The 19,132-nt window shown below is 38.2% G+C and overlaps 1 protein-coding gene and 1 non-coding gene across 2 annotated transcripts; both read right to left on the bottom strand.

The window, feature by feature from the left end:
• Positions 1-404: 404 nt before the first annotated feature.
• trnas-cga (transfer RNA serine (anticodon CGA)) lies at positions 405-486 on the bottom strand. The gene has a single exon. It is a non-coding gene; the product is annotated as a tRNA-Ser (tRNA).
• Positions 487-6,791: 6,305 nt separating this feature from the next.
• Positions 6,792-18,912, bottom strand: cavin2a (caveolae associated protein 2a). The gene is made up of 2 exons (XM_059499973.1): positions 18,277-18,912; positions 6,792-7,909 (listed from the first exon to the last, which is right to left on the bottom strand). The coding sequence occupies exons 1-2, from the start codon at positions 18,811-18,813 to the stop codon at positions 7,040-7,042; spliced, it is 1,407 nt and encodes a 468-aa protein (XP_059355956.1). The 5' UTR covers positions 18,814-18,912; the 3' UTR covers positions 6,792-7,039.
• Positions 18,913-19,132: the final 220 nt, after the last annotated feature.

Below are 19,132 nucleotides of genomic sequence, written 5' to 3'. Positions count from 1 at the left end.
TTGATTACACGTTCCAAAATATTTCCAGATGTGTTTGGGTTGCATCATAACCTCAGTGATCCAATAAACTGTTCGCAGTTACAAGGCGTTGTTTTGACAGTATTGCTGTATTCTAAGGGCTGGGTCCTATATGACCCCTGTATATCAGCGAAGTCAGTTGGTGTTAACATCAAGGAAATCTAAACAAATTTTTAAAGGCCACTGTAGATATGTGTAAAACTTCCGCCCTCACATTTAGTGTTGTGCTTTCCGAATTCAAGTGTGAAAACTTTACTGCTTTACTAGCTAGATTAAGATTGTCATGAATTTTCACACACACAGCTGAGATGTATGAATTCGATTTTAAGGGGTTCATCAGAAATAATTTCGCTCAGTTTCGCGTTCACACACTCGAAAATAAAGTTCGTCACGAACAGGATTCGAACCTGTGCGGGGAAACCCCATTGGATTTCGAGTCCAACGCCTTAACCTCTCGGCCACCGTGACACTGTTTTTATATTTACGAATTAAGATGAGATATTAAAGATATGTTTCGTGTTAATAATAGCCCTAAATAGTTAACCAACTATATATATTATTGACTTGAATAGCTCTCTTAAAATACGACTCTATGTACACATAGTTCCCATCTCGACTTGAAACGTTAGTAACGTTTAACGTTTCTATCTAAAAGCAAGCACCAACACATGGTCTTCAAATAAACTTTCCTGAGGCGATAATATTAAAGTAAAAGTAATTATTACGTAAATGTAATGAAATGCCGACGTACACTTGTTTTAAGCAAAGCTTTAACGTTAGAATCTGATTATTATTAACAATAATATATACTATTTCAAATCATAGTCTGATAAGTTTTTTTTTAATTATGTTTATACTTCGTTAAGAAACAACTACATTTAGTGTCATGGGTTTATGTCGGATATTTGTCAACAAGCAGACGGAAACTGGCGACGGTTGGCCACACGATGGAGACAACATCCATTCAATTTTGAAGGTTCAGTTACAGAAACTAGTTACAGTGGCCAAAGATATACTACTACTACTACTAATAATAATAATAATAACAATAATAGCAATACATATGGGTGTGGATCCCTTGTTTTTTACGTTCTAAGCATTTGAAAATGTCTTCTCTTTATGGCACCTCAGCTACAATATCCTCTATACCTCCTTACATAGACTATTTAACACAGTCAGTGGAAGTTGCCAGTACTTCAAAAAATCTCCTTCTACTTGGACAGATATACAGTATATGTAACCTGATCCCTCAGTCTACCTGGGAGCAAAAAAGATTTTAGACTGCTTGCCAAACACATATGGTTGAGGTAGAAAATGAAACCATGAAGTTTTCTGTCTAGACCGACAATTCATCTTACCTCACATACTCCACATTTACAAAAGAACAACAGGACTTGAGACACTCAAAATCTACCTTGCACACTTTTAAATTGCATTAATAAATGCATAAATGTTGTCTAGATAATTGTTTGTTGTTTTAAACAAAACCCACTAAACCCAAGTTGAAGTGACACCAGCATGCAGTACAGTGAAGAGGCCTGCAGGCAGCACAACTGTAGAGAACCCAGGTATTCCATACCTCAGCTAACCTGTGCAAACTATAGCCATCAATACATTCTCACCTTATCTTTTTCCAGACAGTGGGAAATGAACTGCTGAGAAGCCATCCATCAGAAACAGGAATGCACCTTCTTCACCTGGTATGTGTGTGTGTGTGTGTGTGTCACTGAATAGTTATGATTATAGGGGCCCGGCAATTTCAACCTATTGGCTGACACCAGCCTAAAAAGACGCTCAGGACAGTTGACAGTGCTGCGCATTGTCACAAAAGCTTATCAATTTCACATGTTTTTAAGCCTTGCCAATTTAAACATTCAAACTATTTTAAAGCATTCAAGCACAAAATGCGAAAGAACTCAACTGGGCTTGTGTGCCGTGTTCGTGTTATGTCTTAACACAATAACTAACTCTTCTTCGTGTTATGTCTTAAAGGTACAATTTGTAAGATATTTGCAGTAAATCTTGGTGCATGACGGAGATCTGTAAAGTTGCAAAGACTAAAGTCTCAAACCTGATGGCCTTTAAATTTATATAATTATTGCATGTTATCTACATGTGCAAGCTTACTAAGAAAGGTAATTTATATATATATATTCCCTTTCCCATCAGTTCACTACAGGAGGCCTTTGCTCATCCCCCAGCGTCATGTGAGATAGTGTTGGGCGATATGCTCATTTTTCAAATCATCATATCGTCAGCCCATGAGATTGACGATACACAACATCGTGCATGTGTGGAGCAAGAGAGAGATTCTTTGTTCTGATAAACTAACGTTAAATATAAAAATACTGTATTTAAAACAGCTAGTTCATATATAGTCGGACGCAACTGTCATATCACGCGTCCTGTGACAAGTCTGCACACGGAAGTTATCAGTCTAAAAAAGTTTTGTAAAGTCAGTAAACGGTGAAAATCAATAGTAGATTTCATTTAAAGTCCAGCAGTTTAACACTAATATTGAGCATAAAATAAATAAGTATTCAAAGCAGGTAAGTTGATATATTTGGAGTAAAGTTGAATTGAACTGATGCAGCAGTCATACAGCGCTCCGGACGGTGCGCCTCATGACAAGCGACGCACCACCACAGAAACAAGAATGAGATGCATTCAAACATAACTGTGGCATTAAACTCAGTTAGTGAGGGCTCGTTTAAAATATTGTACATATATAGGTCATTCAGTTTACTTGTTAAAGTGCAATGAAATACCTTCTATCTGCAGACGATGTACATTTGTTTGTGGATGGAGACTTTGTAACGGGCAAAACTATCTATTTTGCATGCATCACATTATAGTGCGGAGTGCATGAAAATAATAACAAGGCGGCAGAGCTCAAAACTCACTCTTAGTCAGCAGCGAGTGTTTGAAATAACTTGATCCGATGTGGATTATAATCTCTAAACAAGGCAGAAATATTTATAAGCGATGTAAAAGACTGTGCACGCTAAACATTAACGTTATCATAGTAAACATGGTAAATGCAACCACTTTTTTCACATCAGACGTCAGCTTCTTATTCTCTTTCACAATTTGTGTATTTATTTAGTAACATATTTTATCTGTCATAAGTCTCGTCTCGAGAGTTTAGCTCCGCGTAGCATATTTCATCAAAAAATAATAATGATTTTTGTTCGGGAGCTTTTATAAAAATAAAGAGTCTGCGCTGCGGATCATTTCAGAAAGCTAACAGCTATAACACCAGCATTAAAAACTTTTTAAAATAAGTTGCTCAAAACTCACTTTCAATCAGCAGCGAGTGTTTGAAATAACGCGATCCGATCTGATGTGGTTTATAATCACCATACAAGGCAGAAATATTTTAAAGGAGCGTTGCGTAGGTTCTGAAATTTCTAACCGTTACTGACACCAGTGGCCGTTAGAGGAACTGCAGCCAGTCTCATGCTCGTTCTCAGTGCGCACGCTCTTTTTTTTTTTAACTTACGAGGAGTGTCCGTGGGTGTCTGAATTGTGCTGGAGGCTGGTCGCTTCTTTCCATCAGCAGAGTTCATTTGAAAATACTATTGCCGCTGCTTACTATAATGGCTGGCGTGCCGTACGGTTGTAAGCCTAAGTAGACGAGAACGCGCATGACGTCACATTTTGTGAATTTTCGCCCCAATTCGGGCCCGACTCCTCCACACACAATTGAGCCTACAGGCTGATAGAGGCAACCGTGGTGGACAGTCGAGGTGTCATTATTTTTTACATCATGGTTGACTCATACATGTACAAATGAAAACTCTATCTTAAAGATTTTTTTTTAGTAAAAACCTCCACATAGCTCCTTTAAGCTATGTAAAAAACCATGCACGCTAAACATTAACGTTACCATAGTAAACATGATAATATGACCGCTTGAAGAAATCATACGTCAGGTTCTTATTCTCTATCACAGTCGTGTATTTATTTAGTAACTTATATTATCTGTCATAAATCTCGTCTCAAGAGTTATAGCTCCACGTTGCCTATCATAAAAATATAATAATGTTTTTGTTCGGGAGCTTTTATAAAAATAAAGATATTATCATTCTACTGTGACTACAAATAAACAGAAACGGACTCGACTATATTCATAAGCGTTAAAAATAAATAAATAAAATACAAATAAATTTATTTCTGTGTGATTTAATTTTGAGTCCTGATAAATTAATTAATTATGATCAATGTATCACTTATTCTATAGTAAAACATCAATGCTTTTGAATTTGAATATTTAACAAAGCATGCAAACAAACGGCCGCTTTTATCATGTTCGTGTGTTATCGCGCATGTTCCAGTGACTTATTTCTTATTAGTCTTCTGATAACGTCTCTTTATTGCTGAAATGTTTCGTGACGTTGTTCCTGAGAGGCGTGTAAAGGGCGTTTTAGTGATGCGCAGCGGAGCTTCAGGCTCGACTGTGGAAACCCTGCGCTATTCTGGCCTTTTGCTACTGGCCCGAGACTATTAGCCCCGCCCGGCCCATTTTAAGCCCTGGCTCGCACTGGTCCAACAGTGGAAATGCGGCTAGTGAGTGTTATAAGTTAAGTGATCAGTCTTTAAGAGAAGGACTACGTGAGATCCACTATGGATGATAAGTTCCCTCTCCCTCCTTGTTATTATTTTGTCTTTACTTTATTTGTAATGCCAAGAAAGAGTTAATCTCTTTCTTAAAGAGCGTGTTGCCATGTACCAGCCATTTAATGTGTGGGACACCTACTCCTCGTTTTCTATCTCTTTCATTTCATGGATTTAACGAGTTATCCGAGTCAAAGCGGACAACTTCAGTGAATACAGGCTCTAATCCTCCTGCGCTAGCGCGCACAGTATGTGTGTGTGTGAAATGCGGTGCTGAAGTGAAATAACTGGGCAGTTTGATAGCCGAATTATAATAAGCCGCCTAATAAAAATTAAAATAATAGTTATTATTATTATCTAATAAATTAATAGGAAAATGAGCCTAATATCATCTTGATTATCAACAGAGAAATCTGCTTATGTCGATATCTCTGACTATCGTCAATACACGATACTATCGTCTATCGGCACAACCCTAATGTGAAACACTTTTTATTAAGGATGGGAACATTTTATTTCTCTTCTTCTGGACTGATACACTGTAACACCTGCTGAATACCATTAAACAGCTTAAAAAAAGATCAAAGACAATTTTTTATATGAGTCCGACTGGATTCGTCTGAAAGAAGAAAGTCATATACACCTAGGATGAGTTGAGGGTGAGTAATTTATGGGCTAATTTTAATTTTTGGGTGAACTAACCCTTTAACTTATTTGAGCTAGTAATGAGGGCTGGTTTAGCTAGCTTACATTTGGTACAGTTACTGCACAAATAACACATATTTAGGTTCTGTACCTTTAAAGATTATGTGTATCTTTAGTCAGATGCATTTACATTGTGACTGTGTCTCAGATGCAATCAACTCAAACTGTTTACAAAAGGGTGACTCAAATGGCCCATGTATTTAGCCCATTAGGTGAGCATTAGGTCAATGCATCATGGGCTCTCCATGGGAGAGGTCCTATCAGGTCATCATGAGGTTACATTATTATTGGCTCTCCATGGGGTCTTGTATTATTTGTAGCACATTTGTTACCAGCTATAAAGGTCTGGTCTCACAGACAGTATTTTGGGTTAAGATTGTTTGAAGGATGACATGCTAACACCACTACAACTTTGGTCGAGCTTATATTTTACGTATTATAGAAATCTATTACAATGGCGAGCCAACCAAACTACTGCTCAGCCAAATACAGAAAAATAACAATAAATAAAAATAACAACCTGGACACCTATACACTTGAAAAACCTTAAACATATTTATTTGTGCTATTACACAATTTCAAACAGGGCCCACGGGTACGACCAGCACCAGGGCCCCGCAAACCCCAGCTACAACTCATATATATGGCAGCAGTTTTTATTTTCACAGGTCTGATGTCTGAGTATAGAGTTTTTACCACTGTATCATCTAAATAATGTTAGTGTTTAGCAGAATATGAAGTTATTAGATCAGTAGTATGGAATGTTTGACTACAAAAATACTTCTGCTTCACTGTACGTTTGTATTCATCAGGCTGTGTATGAGTGCCCTTGCCTTGCACTATAGCAGTAATTGGAGAGTTGTTGGCAGCGGGCAAGGTTGCCATGGAGATGGCAGTCAATTGTGCTGGCTTTTCCCCAGACATTTTGTAAACACGCTTCCTTCCCACTGTGCCAAGCACTGCTGTCAGTCCTCATAGACAACTACTTATTCAAGCCTTGAGACGGAGTGCTGCTAAATATTTTAATAAAAGTTATAAAAAAACAAAAACATAACTTTGTCAACACCTCTTGTCTTTTGTAGTTGTCTGTTTCATACCATACAAAACGAACTGTGGTGGTACAATTGTGCAGTAATTATGTTCCATGTTGTAACCAAATTTTTTTTTTCAAAGTACTGTCTCCAAAAACCATAATAATAATGATAGTACTTTTTTGTTTGCAATTTAATACTACATTTTATGTACACTGACAGAAGGGAGTGTGGACTCCAGCATAACAAAGGACAGATTGGTACACATTGCCTCTCCTACACACAAAGAGTGAGAGTTCCGGCATTTCAGTTCAGTCAATTCCATGCTATTCACAGGCTCCCACAGAAAAGTATAGCTATTTTGGTGTATCATTGTGGTCACAGTGGTCTGAACTGCTGTACCATTCTCAGGGCTTTTAAACAGAATCTATTTGAAATGGAATCTAAAAGGAATTTCCTCCTACAAGAATGTGCTTAATTTCTGAATTTAACACAATATGTTATAGTTACATTATATTAGGGATTAATTCAGGGCAATATGTTATTTTAGCAGACATGCTAACATTAAACAAGCTTGGGAACAATATAACAGTGACACAAGGGAGTAACTACGCTTCCCAAAGTCTCAGAAGTGGATTGAAGTCAGAGGAGTAGAAACACAGCTATATCTAAGAAGGTAGCTCAACAGTAGCTGCAGTCGACAGCGGAGACACGGACGCTTCTTCTGCAGGTCTCGCATCTTTCTCCTCAGCCTTTTCCTCCTTCCCGTTTTCTTCATTACCATCAGTGTCATCATCTTCGTTAGCCACTTCTTCTTCAGCCAGGGTTGCAGATGGACCGTTCTCGAGATCTCCACCCTCATCTGTGATGAACACCTCTCCATCCCCGCTGCCCGGGGTGGAAGGGCTGCGAAGGTCATCTCCATTTGTTTTCTCACCTGAGGAGTGTAACTCAGCCAGGGGCAGCTCACCATCAGGTCCCCCAATGTTGGGAACTTCCACCGGGCTGAGGTTCCTCGGTGAGCTCCCAGGCTGCTGGGAGGAGTCAGCATCTCCATTTCGTACCTTCTTTACATTGAAGGTCATTGGAGAGACATGGAAGGATGAGCTCTTGGAAGAGGGGCTCTTTGGATGGTTGGGGATGAAGCTTTTCCTGATCTTCTCGCGCTGTTCTGGAGGCACGATCTTGTTGATCTTCTTCTCGATGCTGCTTCGTGAGAAGGCCTTTTTTAGACTATCCACCTTCTTCAGACTGGAGCGCTTGAACTTGTCAGCACGAGAACGCTCCAGATGTTCGCTTCCCAAGCCTGGGAAGCTCTCTTCATGCAGATCTAATGAATCGTCACCACCCTCTGCCAGAGGACTCGTTGCACCTTTTTCCTCGTCGTCATCGGAGGTGAGGCTGATGGTCTGCAGGCCTTCTTCTTGAGAACGGTTTAAATCAGTGAGCGGAGTTGGTGCAGATGGACCGATCTCATCTTGAGAGGTGGAGGTCAGGCCATCTTTAGTAAGCAGAGTGGAGGGGATTTCACTGTCCTCCTGAAATTAGAGAAAAAGAAAATGCATTTAAGAATGACTGAACGGTTCAGTGTGTAAAGATCTGCCTTAAAGATTACAGTGCAGATAATTTGTTACAGTACAATTCTAATATAACCTGTATTTAAACGTGTTATAAACGTGATTATTTTAGCCGATAACATTGCATTGCAGTTTATCAGTTTATGCATTTTGTGGGAATCGAACCCACAACCTTGGGTTCCCTATGCTAACAACATACTAAACTGTAAAGATTAGTTTCAGGTTCACACACTACTTTTGTATTAATAAACAAAACAAATAGATGAGTCAGTTTGTCTTTTTTTTTTTTTTTGAATTGTGCAATCTACTGAAAAACCAGTTTGTTGCAGAGCAAGCTATACCCAAGGCATGTGGAGGCATTGTGTTGGAGTTACTCAAAAAAAATAATAAAAAGGATTGATGGCAAGAGGTTGAGGTATACTGGTCCTGCCAAATTCCTTTTAAAAAGCTATGATTTATAACTTGCATGTATTTCACTGAGCAATCTAAATCAAGATTTTTGGGTATACTGCATAGCTCAATATATGTTGAATGCAATCATTCTTGTTCCTTTCTTCTTTGTCTGTTTCTTTACCTTGATTAGGCATGGACACGGAATATAAATTATGTTTACCTTATGCATGATTAAATATGTACTCAATCATTTAATCACTGAAATAAAAAAAAAACATCAGATATGCCACACCCTTTCAAATCTCTCTCTCTCACACACACACAGTGGAATATTCTCTTCCACAAACAAATCAAATCAAGTCAAATTCCTTTTAAAAATATTTTATTTAAAAATGACATGCATATGCAAAACAAGGCAAACTTAAATCATATTTCACAAACAAAAATGTATTTTGTGAAGTCAAGTCAAGATTTTTGGGTGTACTGCATGGTGTGAATGAAATCTTTATCCATTTATTGCTTATATTTGTTTGATTATGTGTGTATATAAATAAATATATACAAATGCTATCTTTTGCATAATCAAATAACCATTAAATCACTGAAATAAATCAACAGCAAAAAGATCACTAAATATGCCACACCCTTTCAAATGTCTCTCTGACACACAGACAGCAGAATATTCTCTTGACGCTGCTCTTCCCTCACACACGCAGACCCCTGACACACACCTCAGACACGGCTGCTGAGGTTTACAGGGGTTATGCTTCACGCTTAAGGAGTAAATTGAAGATCTGACCCTCAGGGAAGGGCGGATTAGCAGCACGAGTGGAGCTTTTGCACGCTCACCTGCTCCCTCTATAAGGGCACTAAGCACACAATTCAGAGCATGTACCATTTTCTCCAAGCTCTAAACATCTAAATGACAGATTTGTTACTGTATGCCAGTACTTCAACATGAAACTGCAAGCAGAAGTATATTCTGAAAATTGTGGCGTATTAGATGTTCAGATGCTCCTGTCTCTGGAAAATTTGTATTTTTCAAGTCAAGACATTTTCTACTCTATAAATCGCTTATTTCAGTTTTTTTAGATGTGCTTAGAATTAAGCTCACTCATTATATATATATATATATATATATATATATATATATATATAATAGCAAGTATCGCCCTGAGGGCAGAGATCCAGTCCAAACCAGTGTTGACTCTGGGCTAACCAGTTTCTTCATGAGCAAATGTTCAGAGTAACACCCCTCAAGTTCACGAGCTACATGGAAACCAAAGCTGGGAGTTGGCTGTGTGTTCAGTTACTTCTATAAAAGTATCAGCTTTTAATTTGTGATAACCTGGTAACGGCTATATTTGTATTCCATTTCATAATTAATAATAGAGTGAAACTCAGGCAACACATTTATATTCTGTTATCAGTGTTATATTTTAAATAACTGAAGTAGGAGATGTTAAATAAAAAAAAAATAAAAAAGGTTAACTCCGTAAAATTATTTCCTGTTGAAATATGTTGATTCATCTCAAATCTAATTAGTTTGTGTCTTGAGGTCCTTGTCAGATATAAAGAGCACATATGAAATACACAAATTTCTCTCATATTTCACACAGTAGTAGACTGACCCCAATCTGAATGCTTTATTAAAAGTGTCTCAACAGTACAAATTTTATAATCTATATAATGATGCATATTTTAAATGGTAATGACATCATTCAAGTTGACATTTTTATTTTCTCTATTCACATTTTGAACCAAAGAAGGGAGTCTCCGTTTTGTTAGTTTCACTCTTCATTTGTCATTTGCATGCTTAGTTAAAGTTGCTCCAGTTTTTCTGATCCTGCTGTGTATCAACATTTCTTAAACATTTGTTTCTCAGCCCTGTCTCTTGTAACACAGTGATAAATCAAGACATTTGCCATTCAGATTTTGACCTTTATCTAAATACACAATGGACAGAGGAAGAGAAAGAGGAGGGGACTGAAGGATAGAGAGAGGGAGAACTTTTGAAAACATTGTGTCACATGCCGATACCTCTGGTGTAGTGTGTAATGGGAGCCTGGATAATTAATGCGCCCCGCTGGAGGCCTCCAGACCTTTTGGAGTGGAAACATCGAAAGAGATGAGAAATGGTGTGTATGTGTGTGTCTCTCTCAATCAGGCTCGTAGGATCTGAACAGACAACACGAGCAGCAGAAAGCACAGGAAAGAAGCAGAGAATAGACAAGTATTTGAACAATAGAGGACAGGACTATTAAAAAGAAAAGACTCAAAAGGAGGATGTGTCACTGCTGAATGTTAGCAGTAGTTTATTTGTTCTCGCTAAGGGAAAGTGTGGTTTTGAGACAGACATGAATATGCCAGAAGCTGCTCTCAAAGTCTGTCACAGAATAATCAAAAAGGAGAACCATAATCGGATAATATAAAAATATAAACACTAAAATAACATGCAGTTGTATTTAAGAATTATTTACATACTGTTATAGGTTTGATCATTTTAAACAAGTTATTTTTAAGGTTTATGTTTATTTCAGTTTTAATTTTTCAAATTTGCAATTCAAATAATTTGTTTTCATCTAATAATTATATTTTATGTTTCAGTTTTATTTCAATTAGCAAAATACGAATGTGTGTTCAACATTTATGAAATACTAAAAATATATAATACAAACAATCCCTCAATATTACAATACTATTCTGCCTTGTAAAAAAAAAAAAAACACTGATACAAAACAACAAAAGCACAGTAAACTGTCTTTGCATTTTTTCTTCTCATCCAGGGAAAATTATTCTGCAACTGTTCATTCTAATGCAAATCTGACTCAGAAAAAGTCTACACCATCTGCATATGTTTTGTTTGTCAGTAAATGGATGTCTAACTAAAATAAGGACTAAATTGGATGTCTATGGATGCCATATTCTCTGTCAGATTAGTTATGTAACACATTTTTAAGACATAAAACACATGACATACAGCTCACATGTGACGCCCCATCAGCTTTGGCAGGCTTTTGCATAAAAAAATAATAAAAAAAGGCAGGCAAATATGTGTTCGCTCATCCGTTACCTGTTTGATGTGTGGAAGAAGTTCAGGGAATCTTTGGACTTGCTCCAGATGGAGAGAATAAGTGGAAATCAACAGCCAACTGGCTTGAACACACAGTTCAGTGAGATGCCGGGCAAAGCAATGTGCTATCAAAGCCTCCGCTCTGCAGCGCTGTGGTGAAAACTAAGGGAAAGTAATATTTAAAGGGCCATCTGTGGACTCTCAACTAACTGAATTCGGCATAGCAGAGGTTTCCTGCCCTGCACAACTAAAGAGTATTTATTTATTTTTTATTTTTTTGATGAGAGGTGTACCTGTCTAAAGGAGGGGTCTGATTCCATCTCCTTCTCTCTCAGGTTTATATTAAAAAAGCTTCATTGTCTCTGTCTGGCTGCTTGAATTAATCACATGATTAGTCATGCTCCCTGAAGTATCATTTTTCTAATTAGACTGTATTTATTTGAGTGAGTCCAATAATACCTGCAGAATGAGTGTGTCTGGATCATTTCAGCTTCACAGGGCTTGACTTTTCAGATCTCCACCTTGACGTATTTCTCTTTTAAATGGTAGGTTTGGGTGGGGCATATCAAATGGCTTGTCGGTTTGAACAAATAGCCAATAGGCTTTAATTATAATAAGCAGGGAACCTTTGCTACTTGTTAGTCAGTTGCATTCTCAATCCTCAAAACATTTGATTGGACAAACATCTATGCTGTTCAAAATGAATCATAGTGCTCTTAACCTTGATATTTCGCAAACGTTACTGAGCCGTGTGCTGGAGGTATCATGGCTATAGGAGGCAGGAAAGTGTGTTTAGCAGGATTATACGAGCACATTTCTTCTGAAATTCCAAATCAGCTCTGTCAGACATTAGGGGTTTTTATTTATCCTTGAAAATATGAGTATAAAAAAGGAATAAAAGTAGGCTATAGTCATCTTCAGTTAGAGTTTGTAGGCTGTATATTGTCAGTGGAGTGATATGAGAGATATGAAGCTACTACAAGAGTTGGAGGTTGCTAGAGCAACAGTCAAATATTTGGATGTCATTATACAAAAATATTTGACTGCAGAATGCTGCATTTGGCCAATAAGAATCAAGTATTCCAAAGCATTGTATAAAACAAACAGCTGTATGTTAGCACAATGGTAAAGGGAGGAGTCAAGTTGTCAAACCAGAAATCCAGCACATTGAGCTGAAACATGCCTGAGCAGAGAAGATCTCTCTCTCTCTCTCTCTCTCTCTCTCTCTCTCTCTCTCTCTCTCTCAAATTTCAGTTTGTTTTCCATTGTTCTCATCCAGTTCATTCTATCTCTTCTGTTCCTCTGCTATTTCCTCCACCATCACAATCTATCCCCTGACCTTGAAGTAGTCATGATTTGTTTTCTTTCTTTCTTTCTTTCTTTCTTTCTTGAATCTTTGTTGGTTGAGGGTGGAGCTCAGGGAACAGCATAGGAATGAAAATGAAAGGACTTCAACCGAGCTTAAAAATATGCAGGAATTCATAAAATATTGTAATTGCGATCTGAATCAGGACACAATAAGCAAACATATTTCTCTCACTGTCAAAATCAGTGATGAGATCAGAACAACACTCAAATTCACATGAATGCTCTTTGTCGTTGAGAAAACTGAACTATGAGCATGCACTGTTCGGGGAAGTCGTGGCCTAATGGTTAGAGAGTCGGACTCCCAATCGAAAGGTTGTGAGTTCGAGTCCTGGGCCGGCAGGAATTGTGGGTGGGGGGAGAGCATGTACAGTTCTCTCTCCACCCTCAATACCATGACTTAGGTGCCCTTGAGCAAGGCATCGAACCCCCAACTGCTCCCTGGGTGCCGCAGCATAAATGGCTGCCCACTGCTCTGGGTGTGTGCTCACAGTGTGTGTGTGTGTGTGTGTTCACTGCTCTGTGTGTGTGCATTTCGGATGGGTTAAATGCAGAGCACAAATTCTGAGTATGGGTCACCATACTTGGCTGAATGTCACTTCACTCACTGCATGAAATGGATACAAATCTTTAAGGAAGTCATGCTTTTGACTGATGAAAGAATGTGTTTTGTTATATAATAACCCGATGTAATTGTGCAGAATTATCAGACTGACTTTGTTTTGATAATCAGAATCTGCGCCGTCGTTATAAAAAGCTTTTCCCCGTAACGGGAAGGCCTGTAAACAATGGATATCGGGTTGTTGTTTTTTACTTCTTCTTCCCTGAAAGATTGTCACTTTCCCACAATTCACATTTGCATGTGAATATATTTGTTTTTACCTTTCATTGAATATCCTGATCTTGAGGATTAAACATTTACTTTATGCGAAAATGCACAGTTAAACACATGCTGATGGACTGACTGGCCAATCATACGTGGCATTATTTGGATCTCAGCAGAATTACATCATCTTAATGAAGGCGTTCCATGGCATCTCTGGGCCAAAATAAACCTTATTTAACAGGATTAGAACTAATAAGTGGAATCGGAGCGACTACAAAGGTGTAAAAAATGACAGTTATCAGATGTTTTTGTGAACGCCCACTGCAGAAACATCTCGTTCCTTCAAAACGTTCCAACAAAACGTTCCTTCCTTCAAAAACATAAAAGCAATAAAATATGTTTTATGACTATCCGTAAAAGCCTCATGTTTGCCATCAGTCATACAGCTTGCCAAATTTCGCAAGTCATGGTGAAGACGTTAAAGATGCATGTTATAAGTATAGAAAGCACAGTCTGCTAGGCTTCATGGAAAACATGCATTCATAAACCAATCTAGATTAGAAAAAACAGCATAAACTATGAGCAGTTGTCTAGATTATTGTTGTGAACATAATTAATGATCTTTGCACAAGCACTGGCAACCACAAACACAGGCCAGAGTTACTGCACCGAAGAGCCTCAGCACGTAGAACCCATTTTTCAAGAATCAACACTGATGTATTTTTGAGAACACAGAAAGAGCAGTGATGCATTAAACATAAACAAATAGAGGCCTACATGGGCAGTGATTACTGTAGATCATTAGTGCTAGTTAAGGGAAACTAGGCAGTTGACCAGACTGTCTCTCTCCCACACACATGCATTTTCAGTGCCAAACTCAGTGTGTTTACTGCATTTTTTTCTTTCTTTTGGAGGACTCTTGTGTGTTCAAACCACACCTTCCATCTCCAAATGCCTTTGCACAGTGCACAGAAAGTTTATAATTACCACACAGGCGGGTAAGCATCGTCAGATGCCAAAAATGACACAAAACAAGCAAATGCGCAACCAAAGAGCAATAGCACTCTTCCAAAACAAACTCCTGTGAGAGAATAGATTTGAGATGGCTCTCCCTTGTGTTTGCATTCTGTGTTTACTTTCAATAGACTGTTGTTCCATAGAACAATACACCATTGTTTTAATGGCCTATATCATATAAGGACATGCACATCACTTTCCAGGAAATCAAAAGAGCCAGTGAATTAAAGTAACATTCCACTATTTTTGAAAATAGGCTCATTTTCCAACCCTCCTAGAGTTGAGTTTTACCATTTTCTAATCCAGATCATTGAATCTGATTAGACTGTCAGCATTTCGCAAAAAAATGACCAAAGAATTTTGATATTTCTCCCATTTAAAACTCGACTCTTCTGTAGTTACATCGTGTACTACAACCGATGGAAAATGAAAAGTAGCGATTTTCTAGGCGCTGCATAATATCATTGCCTTCGGCACCTGTGGTATGGCAGAACACTTCCTTGATTATTACGCCAGAATGAAATTATAGTTCCTAGCAATATTGTCCTAGAAAATCGCTACTTTTCATTTTCCATTGGTCTTAGTTCACAATGTAACTACAGAAGAGTCGAGGTTTAAATGGGAGAAATATCGAAACTTTTTGGTCATTTTTAGCAAGATGCTGACAGTCTAATCAGATTCAATGATCTAGGCTAAGCTACAGCTAAAGATCTAACACTACACCCGGAGATCCACTGAATGGATTCGAAAATTGGTCAAACACAACTCTAGGGGAGTTGGAAAATTAGCCTATTTTCAAAAATAGTGGAGTGTTCCTTTATATTTCATTGGCATGTCAATATAGCACTGACGTGCAAATTTTTTTAAAACATCACCTGCAGCTACAATGCCAAAGATGTCAATGTACCAACACAAGAAGGGAAAGTACATACCTGTGCTGTTCTGTCACTCCTTGAGGCACTTGGGAAAGTGCATTTCAACCAAAATATTGTATAAGAACTAAAGCAACAATAATAAATAATAAAAGATTAACTGTGAAATAAAGTTGAAAAAAAAAGTCTCATTGTGAGATACAAATTCACAATTAGAGGAAACAAAGTTGCATTACATGAAACAAAAAAGCAATTGCAATTATGAGAAAAAGAAGTCACATTTACACTTTTTTAATATTTATTTGTACTCTGAGGTGGAAACTTGGTTCCTTTCCATTCCTGACAATTTGTAATAGCACACACACACACACACACACACACACACACACACACACACACACACACACACACACACACACACACACACACACACACACACACACACACACACACCCCTTCCTGAGACTTACTAATTGTGTGTGTGTACTCTATTGCAAACATATGCATATAAACACTGTTCAGTGGGATTTTGAATGTTTTTTCAAAGTAGTCTACGCTCACAAATCTGTATTTATTTGATTAAAATACAGTAAATATAGTGAAATATATTAGTGAAATATATATGTTATTATTATTATTATTATTGTATATTTTGAATGTAACGTTGTAATGCTAAATATTTTATTCAAACTGTGATACATTTTAGGATCTTTAGATCTTTTGTTACATTTTTTAATGTCTTAACTGCGATTTTCCATCAATTTAATGTGTCCCTGCTAAAAAATTAATTCATTATTCATTAATTTCTTAAAAAGAGTGGATTTCAGAAGATTTACAATACACAGCAGGATTGCTAGTGTGTGTATAGCAAAGCTTTTCTTTTCATCTTGCAGCACACATTCCCAAATTAGATATTACTATCTCCTGCAGCAAACAATCTGCAAGCCTGCACTCATGCCAAAGGGTTTTAACAGGCTGCATATGGGCTGATTATCACTTTAGAAAATCACCTGCTGCTAGATCTCAAAGGGAACGGTTAAGACTTGGGATCAGCCATTAGCTGCGCTGTTCAGCCCCATGGCCTTCCTCTCTGACAGCTGGATTAGTCAAGAGTCATCGCCCCGATAATCAACTCTCTCTACTATGATGGAGTGCTTTTAATAAAACACTTTATTAAACACAATTTCCTGAAAAAGTCAATCATTTTGAATTAGCATGCTTAAGTTGAGTCATAGAAACTGTTAACCTCAGCCTGTTACCTTGATGAAGAAACAAGAAAATAAAGTTATCTTCTTATGGGAAATTAATCCACTTGAGACATGCCTTCATGAATGATCAGGCATTGACATGAGGTATTAGGATATGAGTCTCAAAGGAGCTAGATAAAAGTCTGTGTTTTCATATCTATTGATGCTCGCTTTGACATTTAGCTCTTAACATTTGCCTCAGGAAAACTGATTCCCAGAAATCATTTTGAAAAGCAGAAATAACACCCCAAAGAAATGCCTCTACCTGCTTCTACAAGTCAAAGATCACTGTCCCAGCGTGTAAAGCTGCATGTGGCTTACTCCAGGGCAATCAGATAAGAATACACTTCTAAAAGCATGAGACCGACGCAGCTGCTTAAATCAACACGACGCACCCTTCACATTAACCAACCGGCATAAAGTATAATAGCATCTCCCGAATGTGTAAAATGACATCGCCTAAACATACAAAACACCTCACCTAAGATTAGTGCAAACTAAAGCATAGGTCACAAAGCTGGTTTAGCCAGAAGACCTGACTTTACAATCTCAGTTGGTTTTATGTTTATTTGTTAGGAGGGGCTTTTAATCAAATGAGCCTATTGTAAACACAGTAATCTTTAAGCTATATGGTAAGGAATTATGAAAAATGTGAGAGCCATAGAAACTCTTGTTTACTGTACATGCATTCTGCTTGAATACACGTTCTTAGACACACACACATATTAACATTCGACTGCAATTCGCCCAAACCTTTCATCCCAGCTGCTGTCAAATGAAGAAATCCCACGTACTTTAGTTTTATTCAAGATACATGTCCTGTCAAACATCACTTAAATTCCTTAAAAACACAATTAATGGAACTTTTCCTGCTGTTATTTTGTGCATAATTTAAAATTGTTGCATTAAAGACAGAATTACAGACTACTGTTCGCTATAGTTAAGTTTTAAGCATTTTTAAGCATTTCAGTTTTCTCAGGTCTATTGAAAAACCTAATTCAGACATATTTCTCATATGTATGTATATCTTTCTGTAATTTCTTTCTATTTGAATATATTCTAAACTGTAAATAAATAAATAACATTTATTCCTGGGTTGGCAAAACTGATTTTTCAGCAGCCATTACTCCAGTCATCAGTGTCACGTGATCCTTCTGAAATCATTATAATATACTGATTTGCTGCTTAAGAAACATTTCTTATTATTATCATTGTTGAAGACAGTTGTGCTGCTTCATATTTTTGTGGAAACCCTGTTACACCACCATTTAAATGTTTTATAGTTCTTTATGGTCTATTCTTTAGAAATACCAAGTTTAGAATAGAGAGAGAGAGAGAGAATACCATTCACAATATTCATATTGAATTACCATGTTTAAGTCCAAGAATCTCCACATATTTACATAATTTTTGACACATATTTTTGTTATGAGGTTTGTCAGGTGTTAAGAACTTCATTCAGACATATATTTAGATTTGTTCATCTTCAGAGCATTAAAGGCTCCTCAACAGTAGAAAGATCTCATTCTTCTCACCTGAAAGATGAGCACTTTAAAGTGGTTCCTCTTGAGCAGATGGGCGTGGTTGGCCTCCAGACGCTTCACCTGGCTGCTCTGTCTATCCAGGCGCTCCCTCACCTCCTTCACATTGATGCCAGTTTTGCGCGAGCGCTCCAGCAGCTTGCCCACGCTGTTGGCGGTGGACATGTGGTTCTTGGTGAGCCGGGTCACATCACCCTGCACCATCCTCACCGCCCCCTCCAGCTCGGCCTGCTTCTTCTCCATCTTCTGCTGGTTCTCCTGCACAGACTCGATCATCACCACCAGCTTGTCGAGCAGAGCCATCACCGTGATGGCGCTGACCTGGCCGCCAGGGGCTGTGGGGCTGGTCGGGGACTTGGAGCCCAGGCGGGAAAGGGTGTGGACGGGGGAAGAGGGCATCGAGCCAGGACTGAAGCTGGGAATGAGGAGATCCTGAGCATCCTGAGCATCTGGAGCTGGTGGTGTCGGGGTGCTTTCCTCCCTGGGTAAGTTTGCTGTGCTTCGCTCGGCGTGAGAGGAGTCTTCACCCATTCTGGAGTCAACGCTGGTGGTTTTGAATGACAGGGTCAGAATGAGGATTGACTCTCACAGACACTCTCCTGCCTTCTGCTCCTCTCTAAAAACAACATGCCCAACACTCCACTTAAAAACTCCCCACACACCCAGGGGAGGGGCCTGGTTGCCGAGGTATTTAGCCCAGCCCATCAGAGTAATGTGAGTAAAGAGTGTCAGTGTGAAAGTGTGCCACCGCATTTTTCCCTGAATGCAATTTTAGTATTGTCTGATCAGCTTGCAATCAGTCATGGGTTTGATAATGTTTATTTGTCATATGTATGAGCTGTCCCCATAA

Source organism: Carassius carassius, chromosome 19 (genome assembly GCF_963082965.1).
Source record: "Carassius carassius chromosome 19, fCarCar2.1, whole genome shotgun sequence".
In the NCBI taxonomy this organism is placed as follows: Eukaryota; Metazoa; Chordata; class Actinopteri; order Cypriniformes; family Cyprinidae; genus Carassius; species Carassius carassius.
This window is presented reverse-complemented; position numbering and strand designations above follow the sequence as displayed.

Coding starts and splice junctions, on each gene's coding strand:
- cavin2a (XM_059499973.1), bottom strand. CDS start 18,813: ATGGGTGAAGACTCCTCTCACGCCGAGCGAAGCACAGCAAACTTACCC. Junction 7,910..18,276: donor TTAAAGTGCTCATCTTTCAG/GTGAGAAGAATG, acceptor CTCTAATTTCAG/GAGGACAGTGAAATCCCCTC.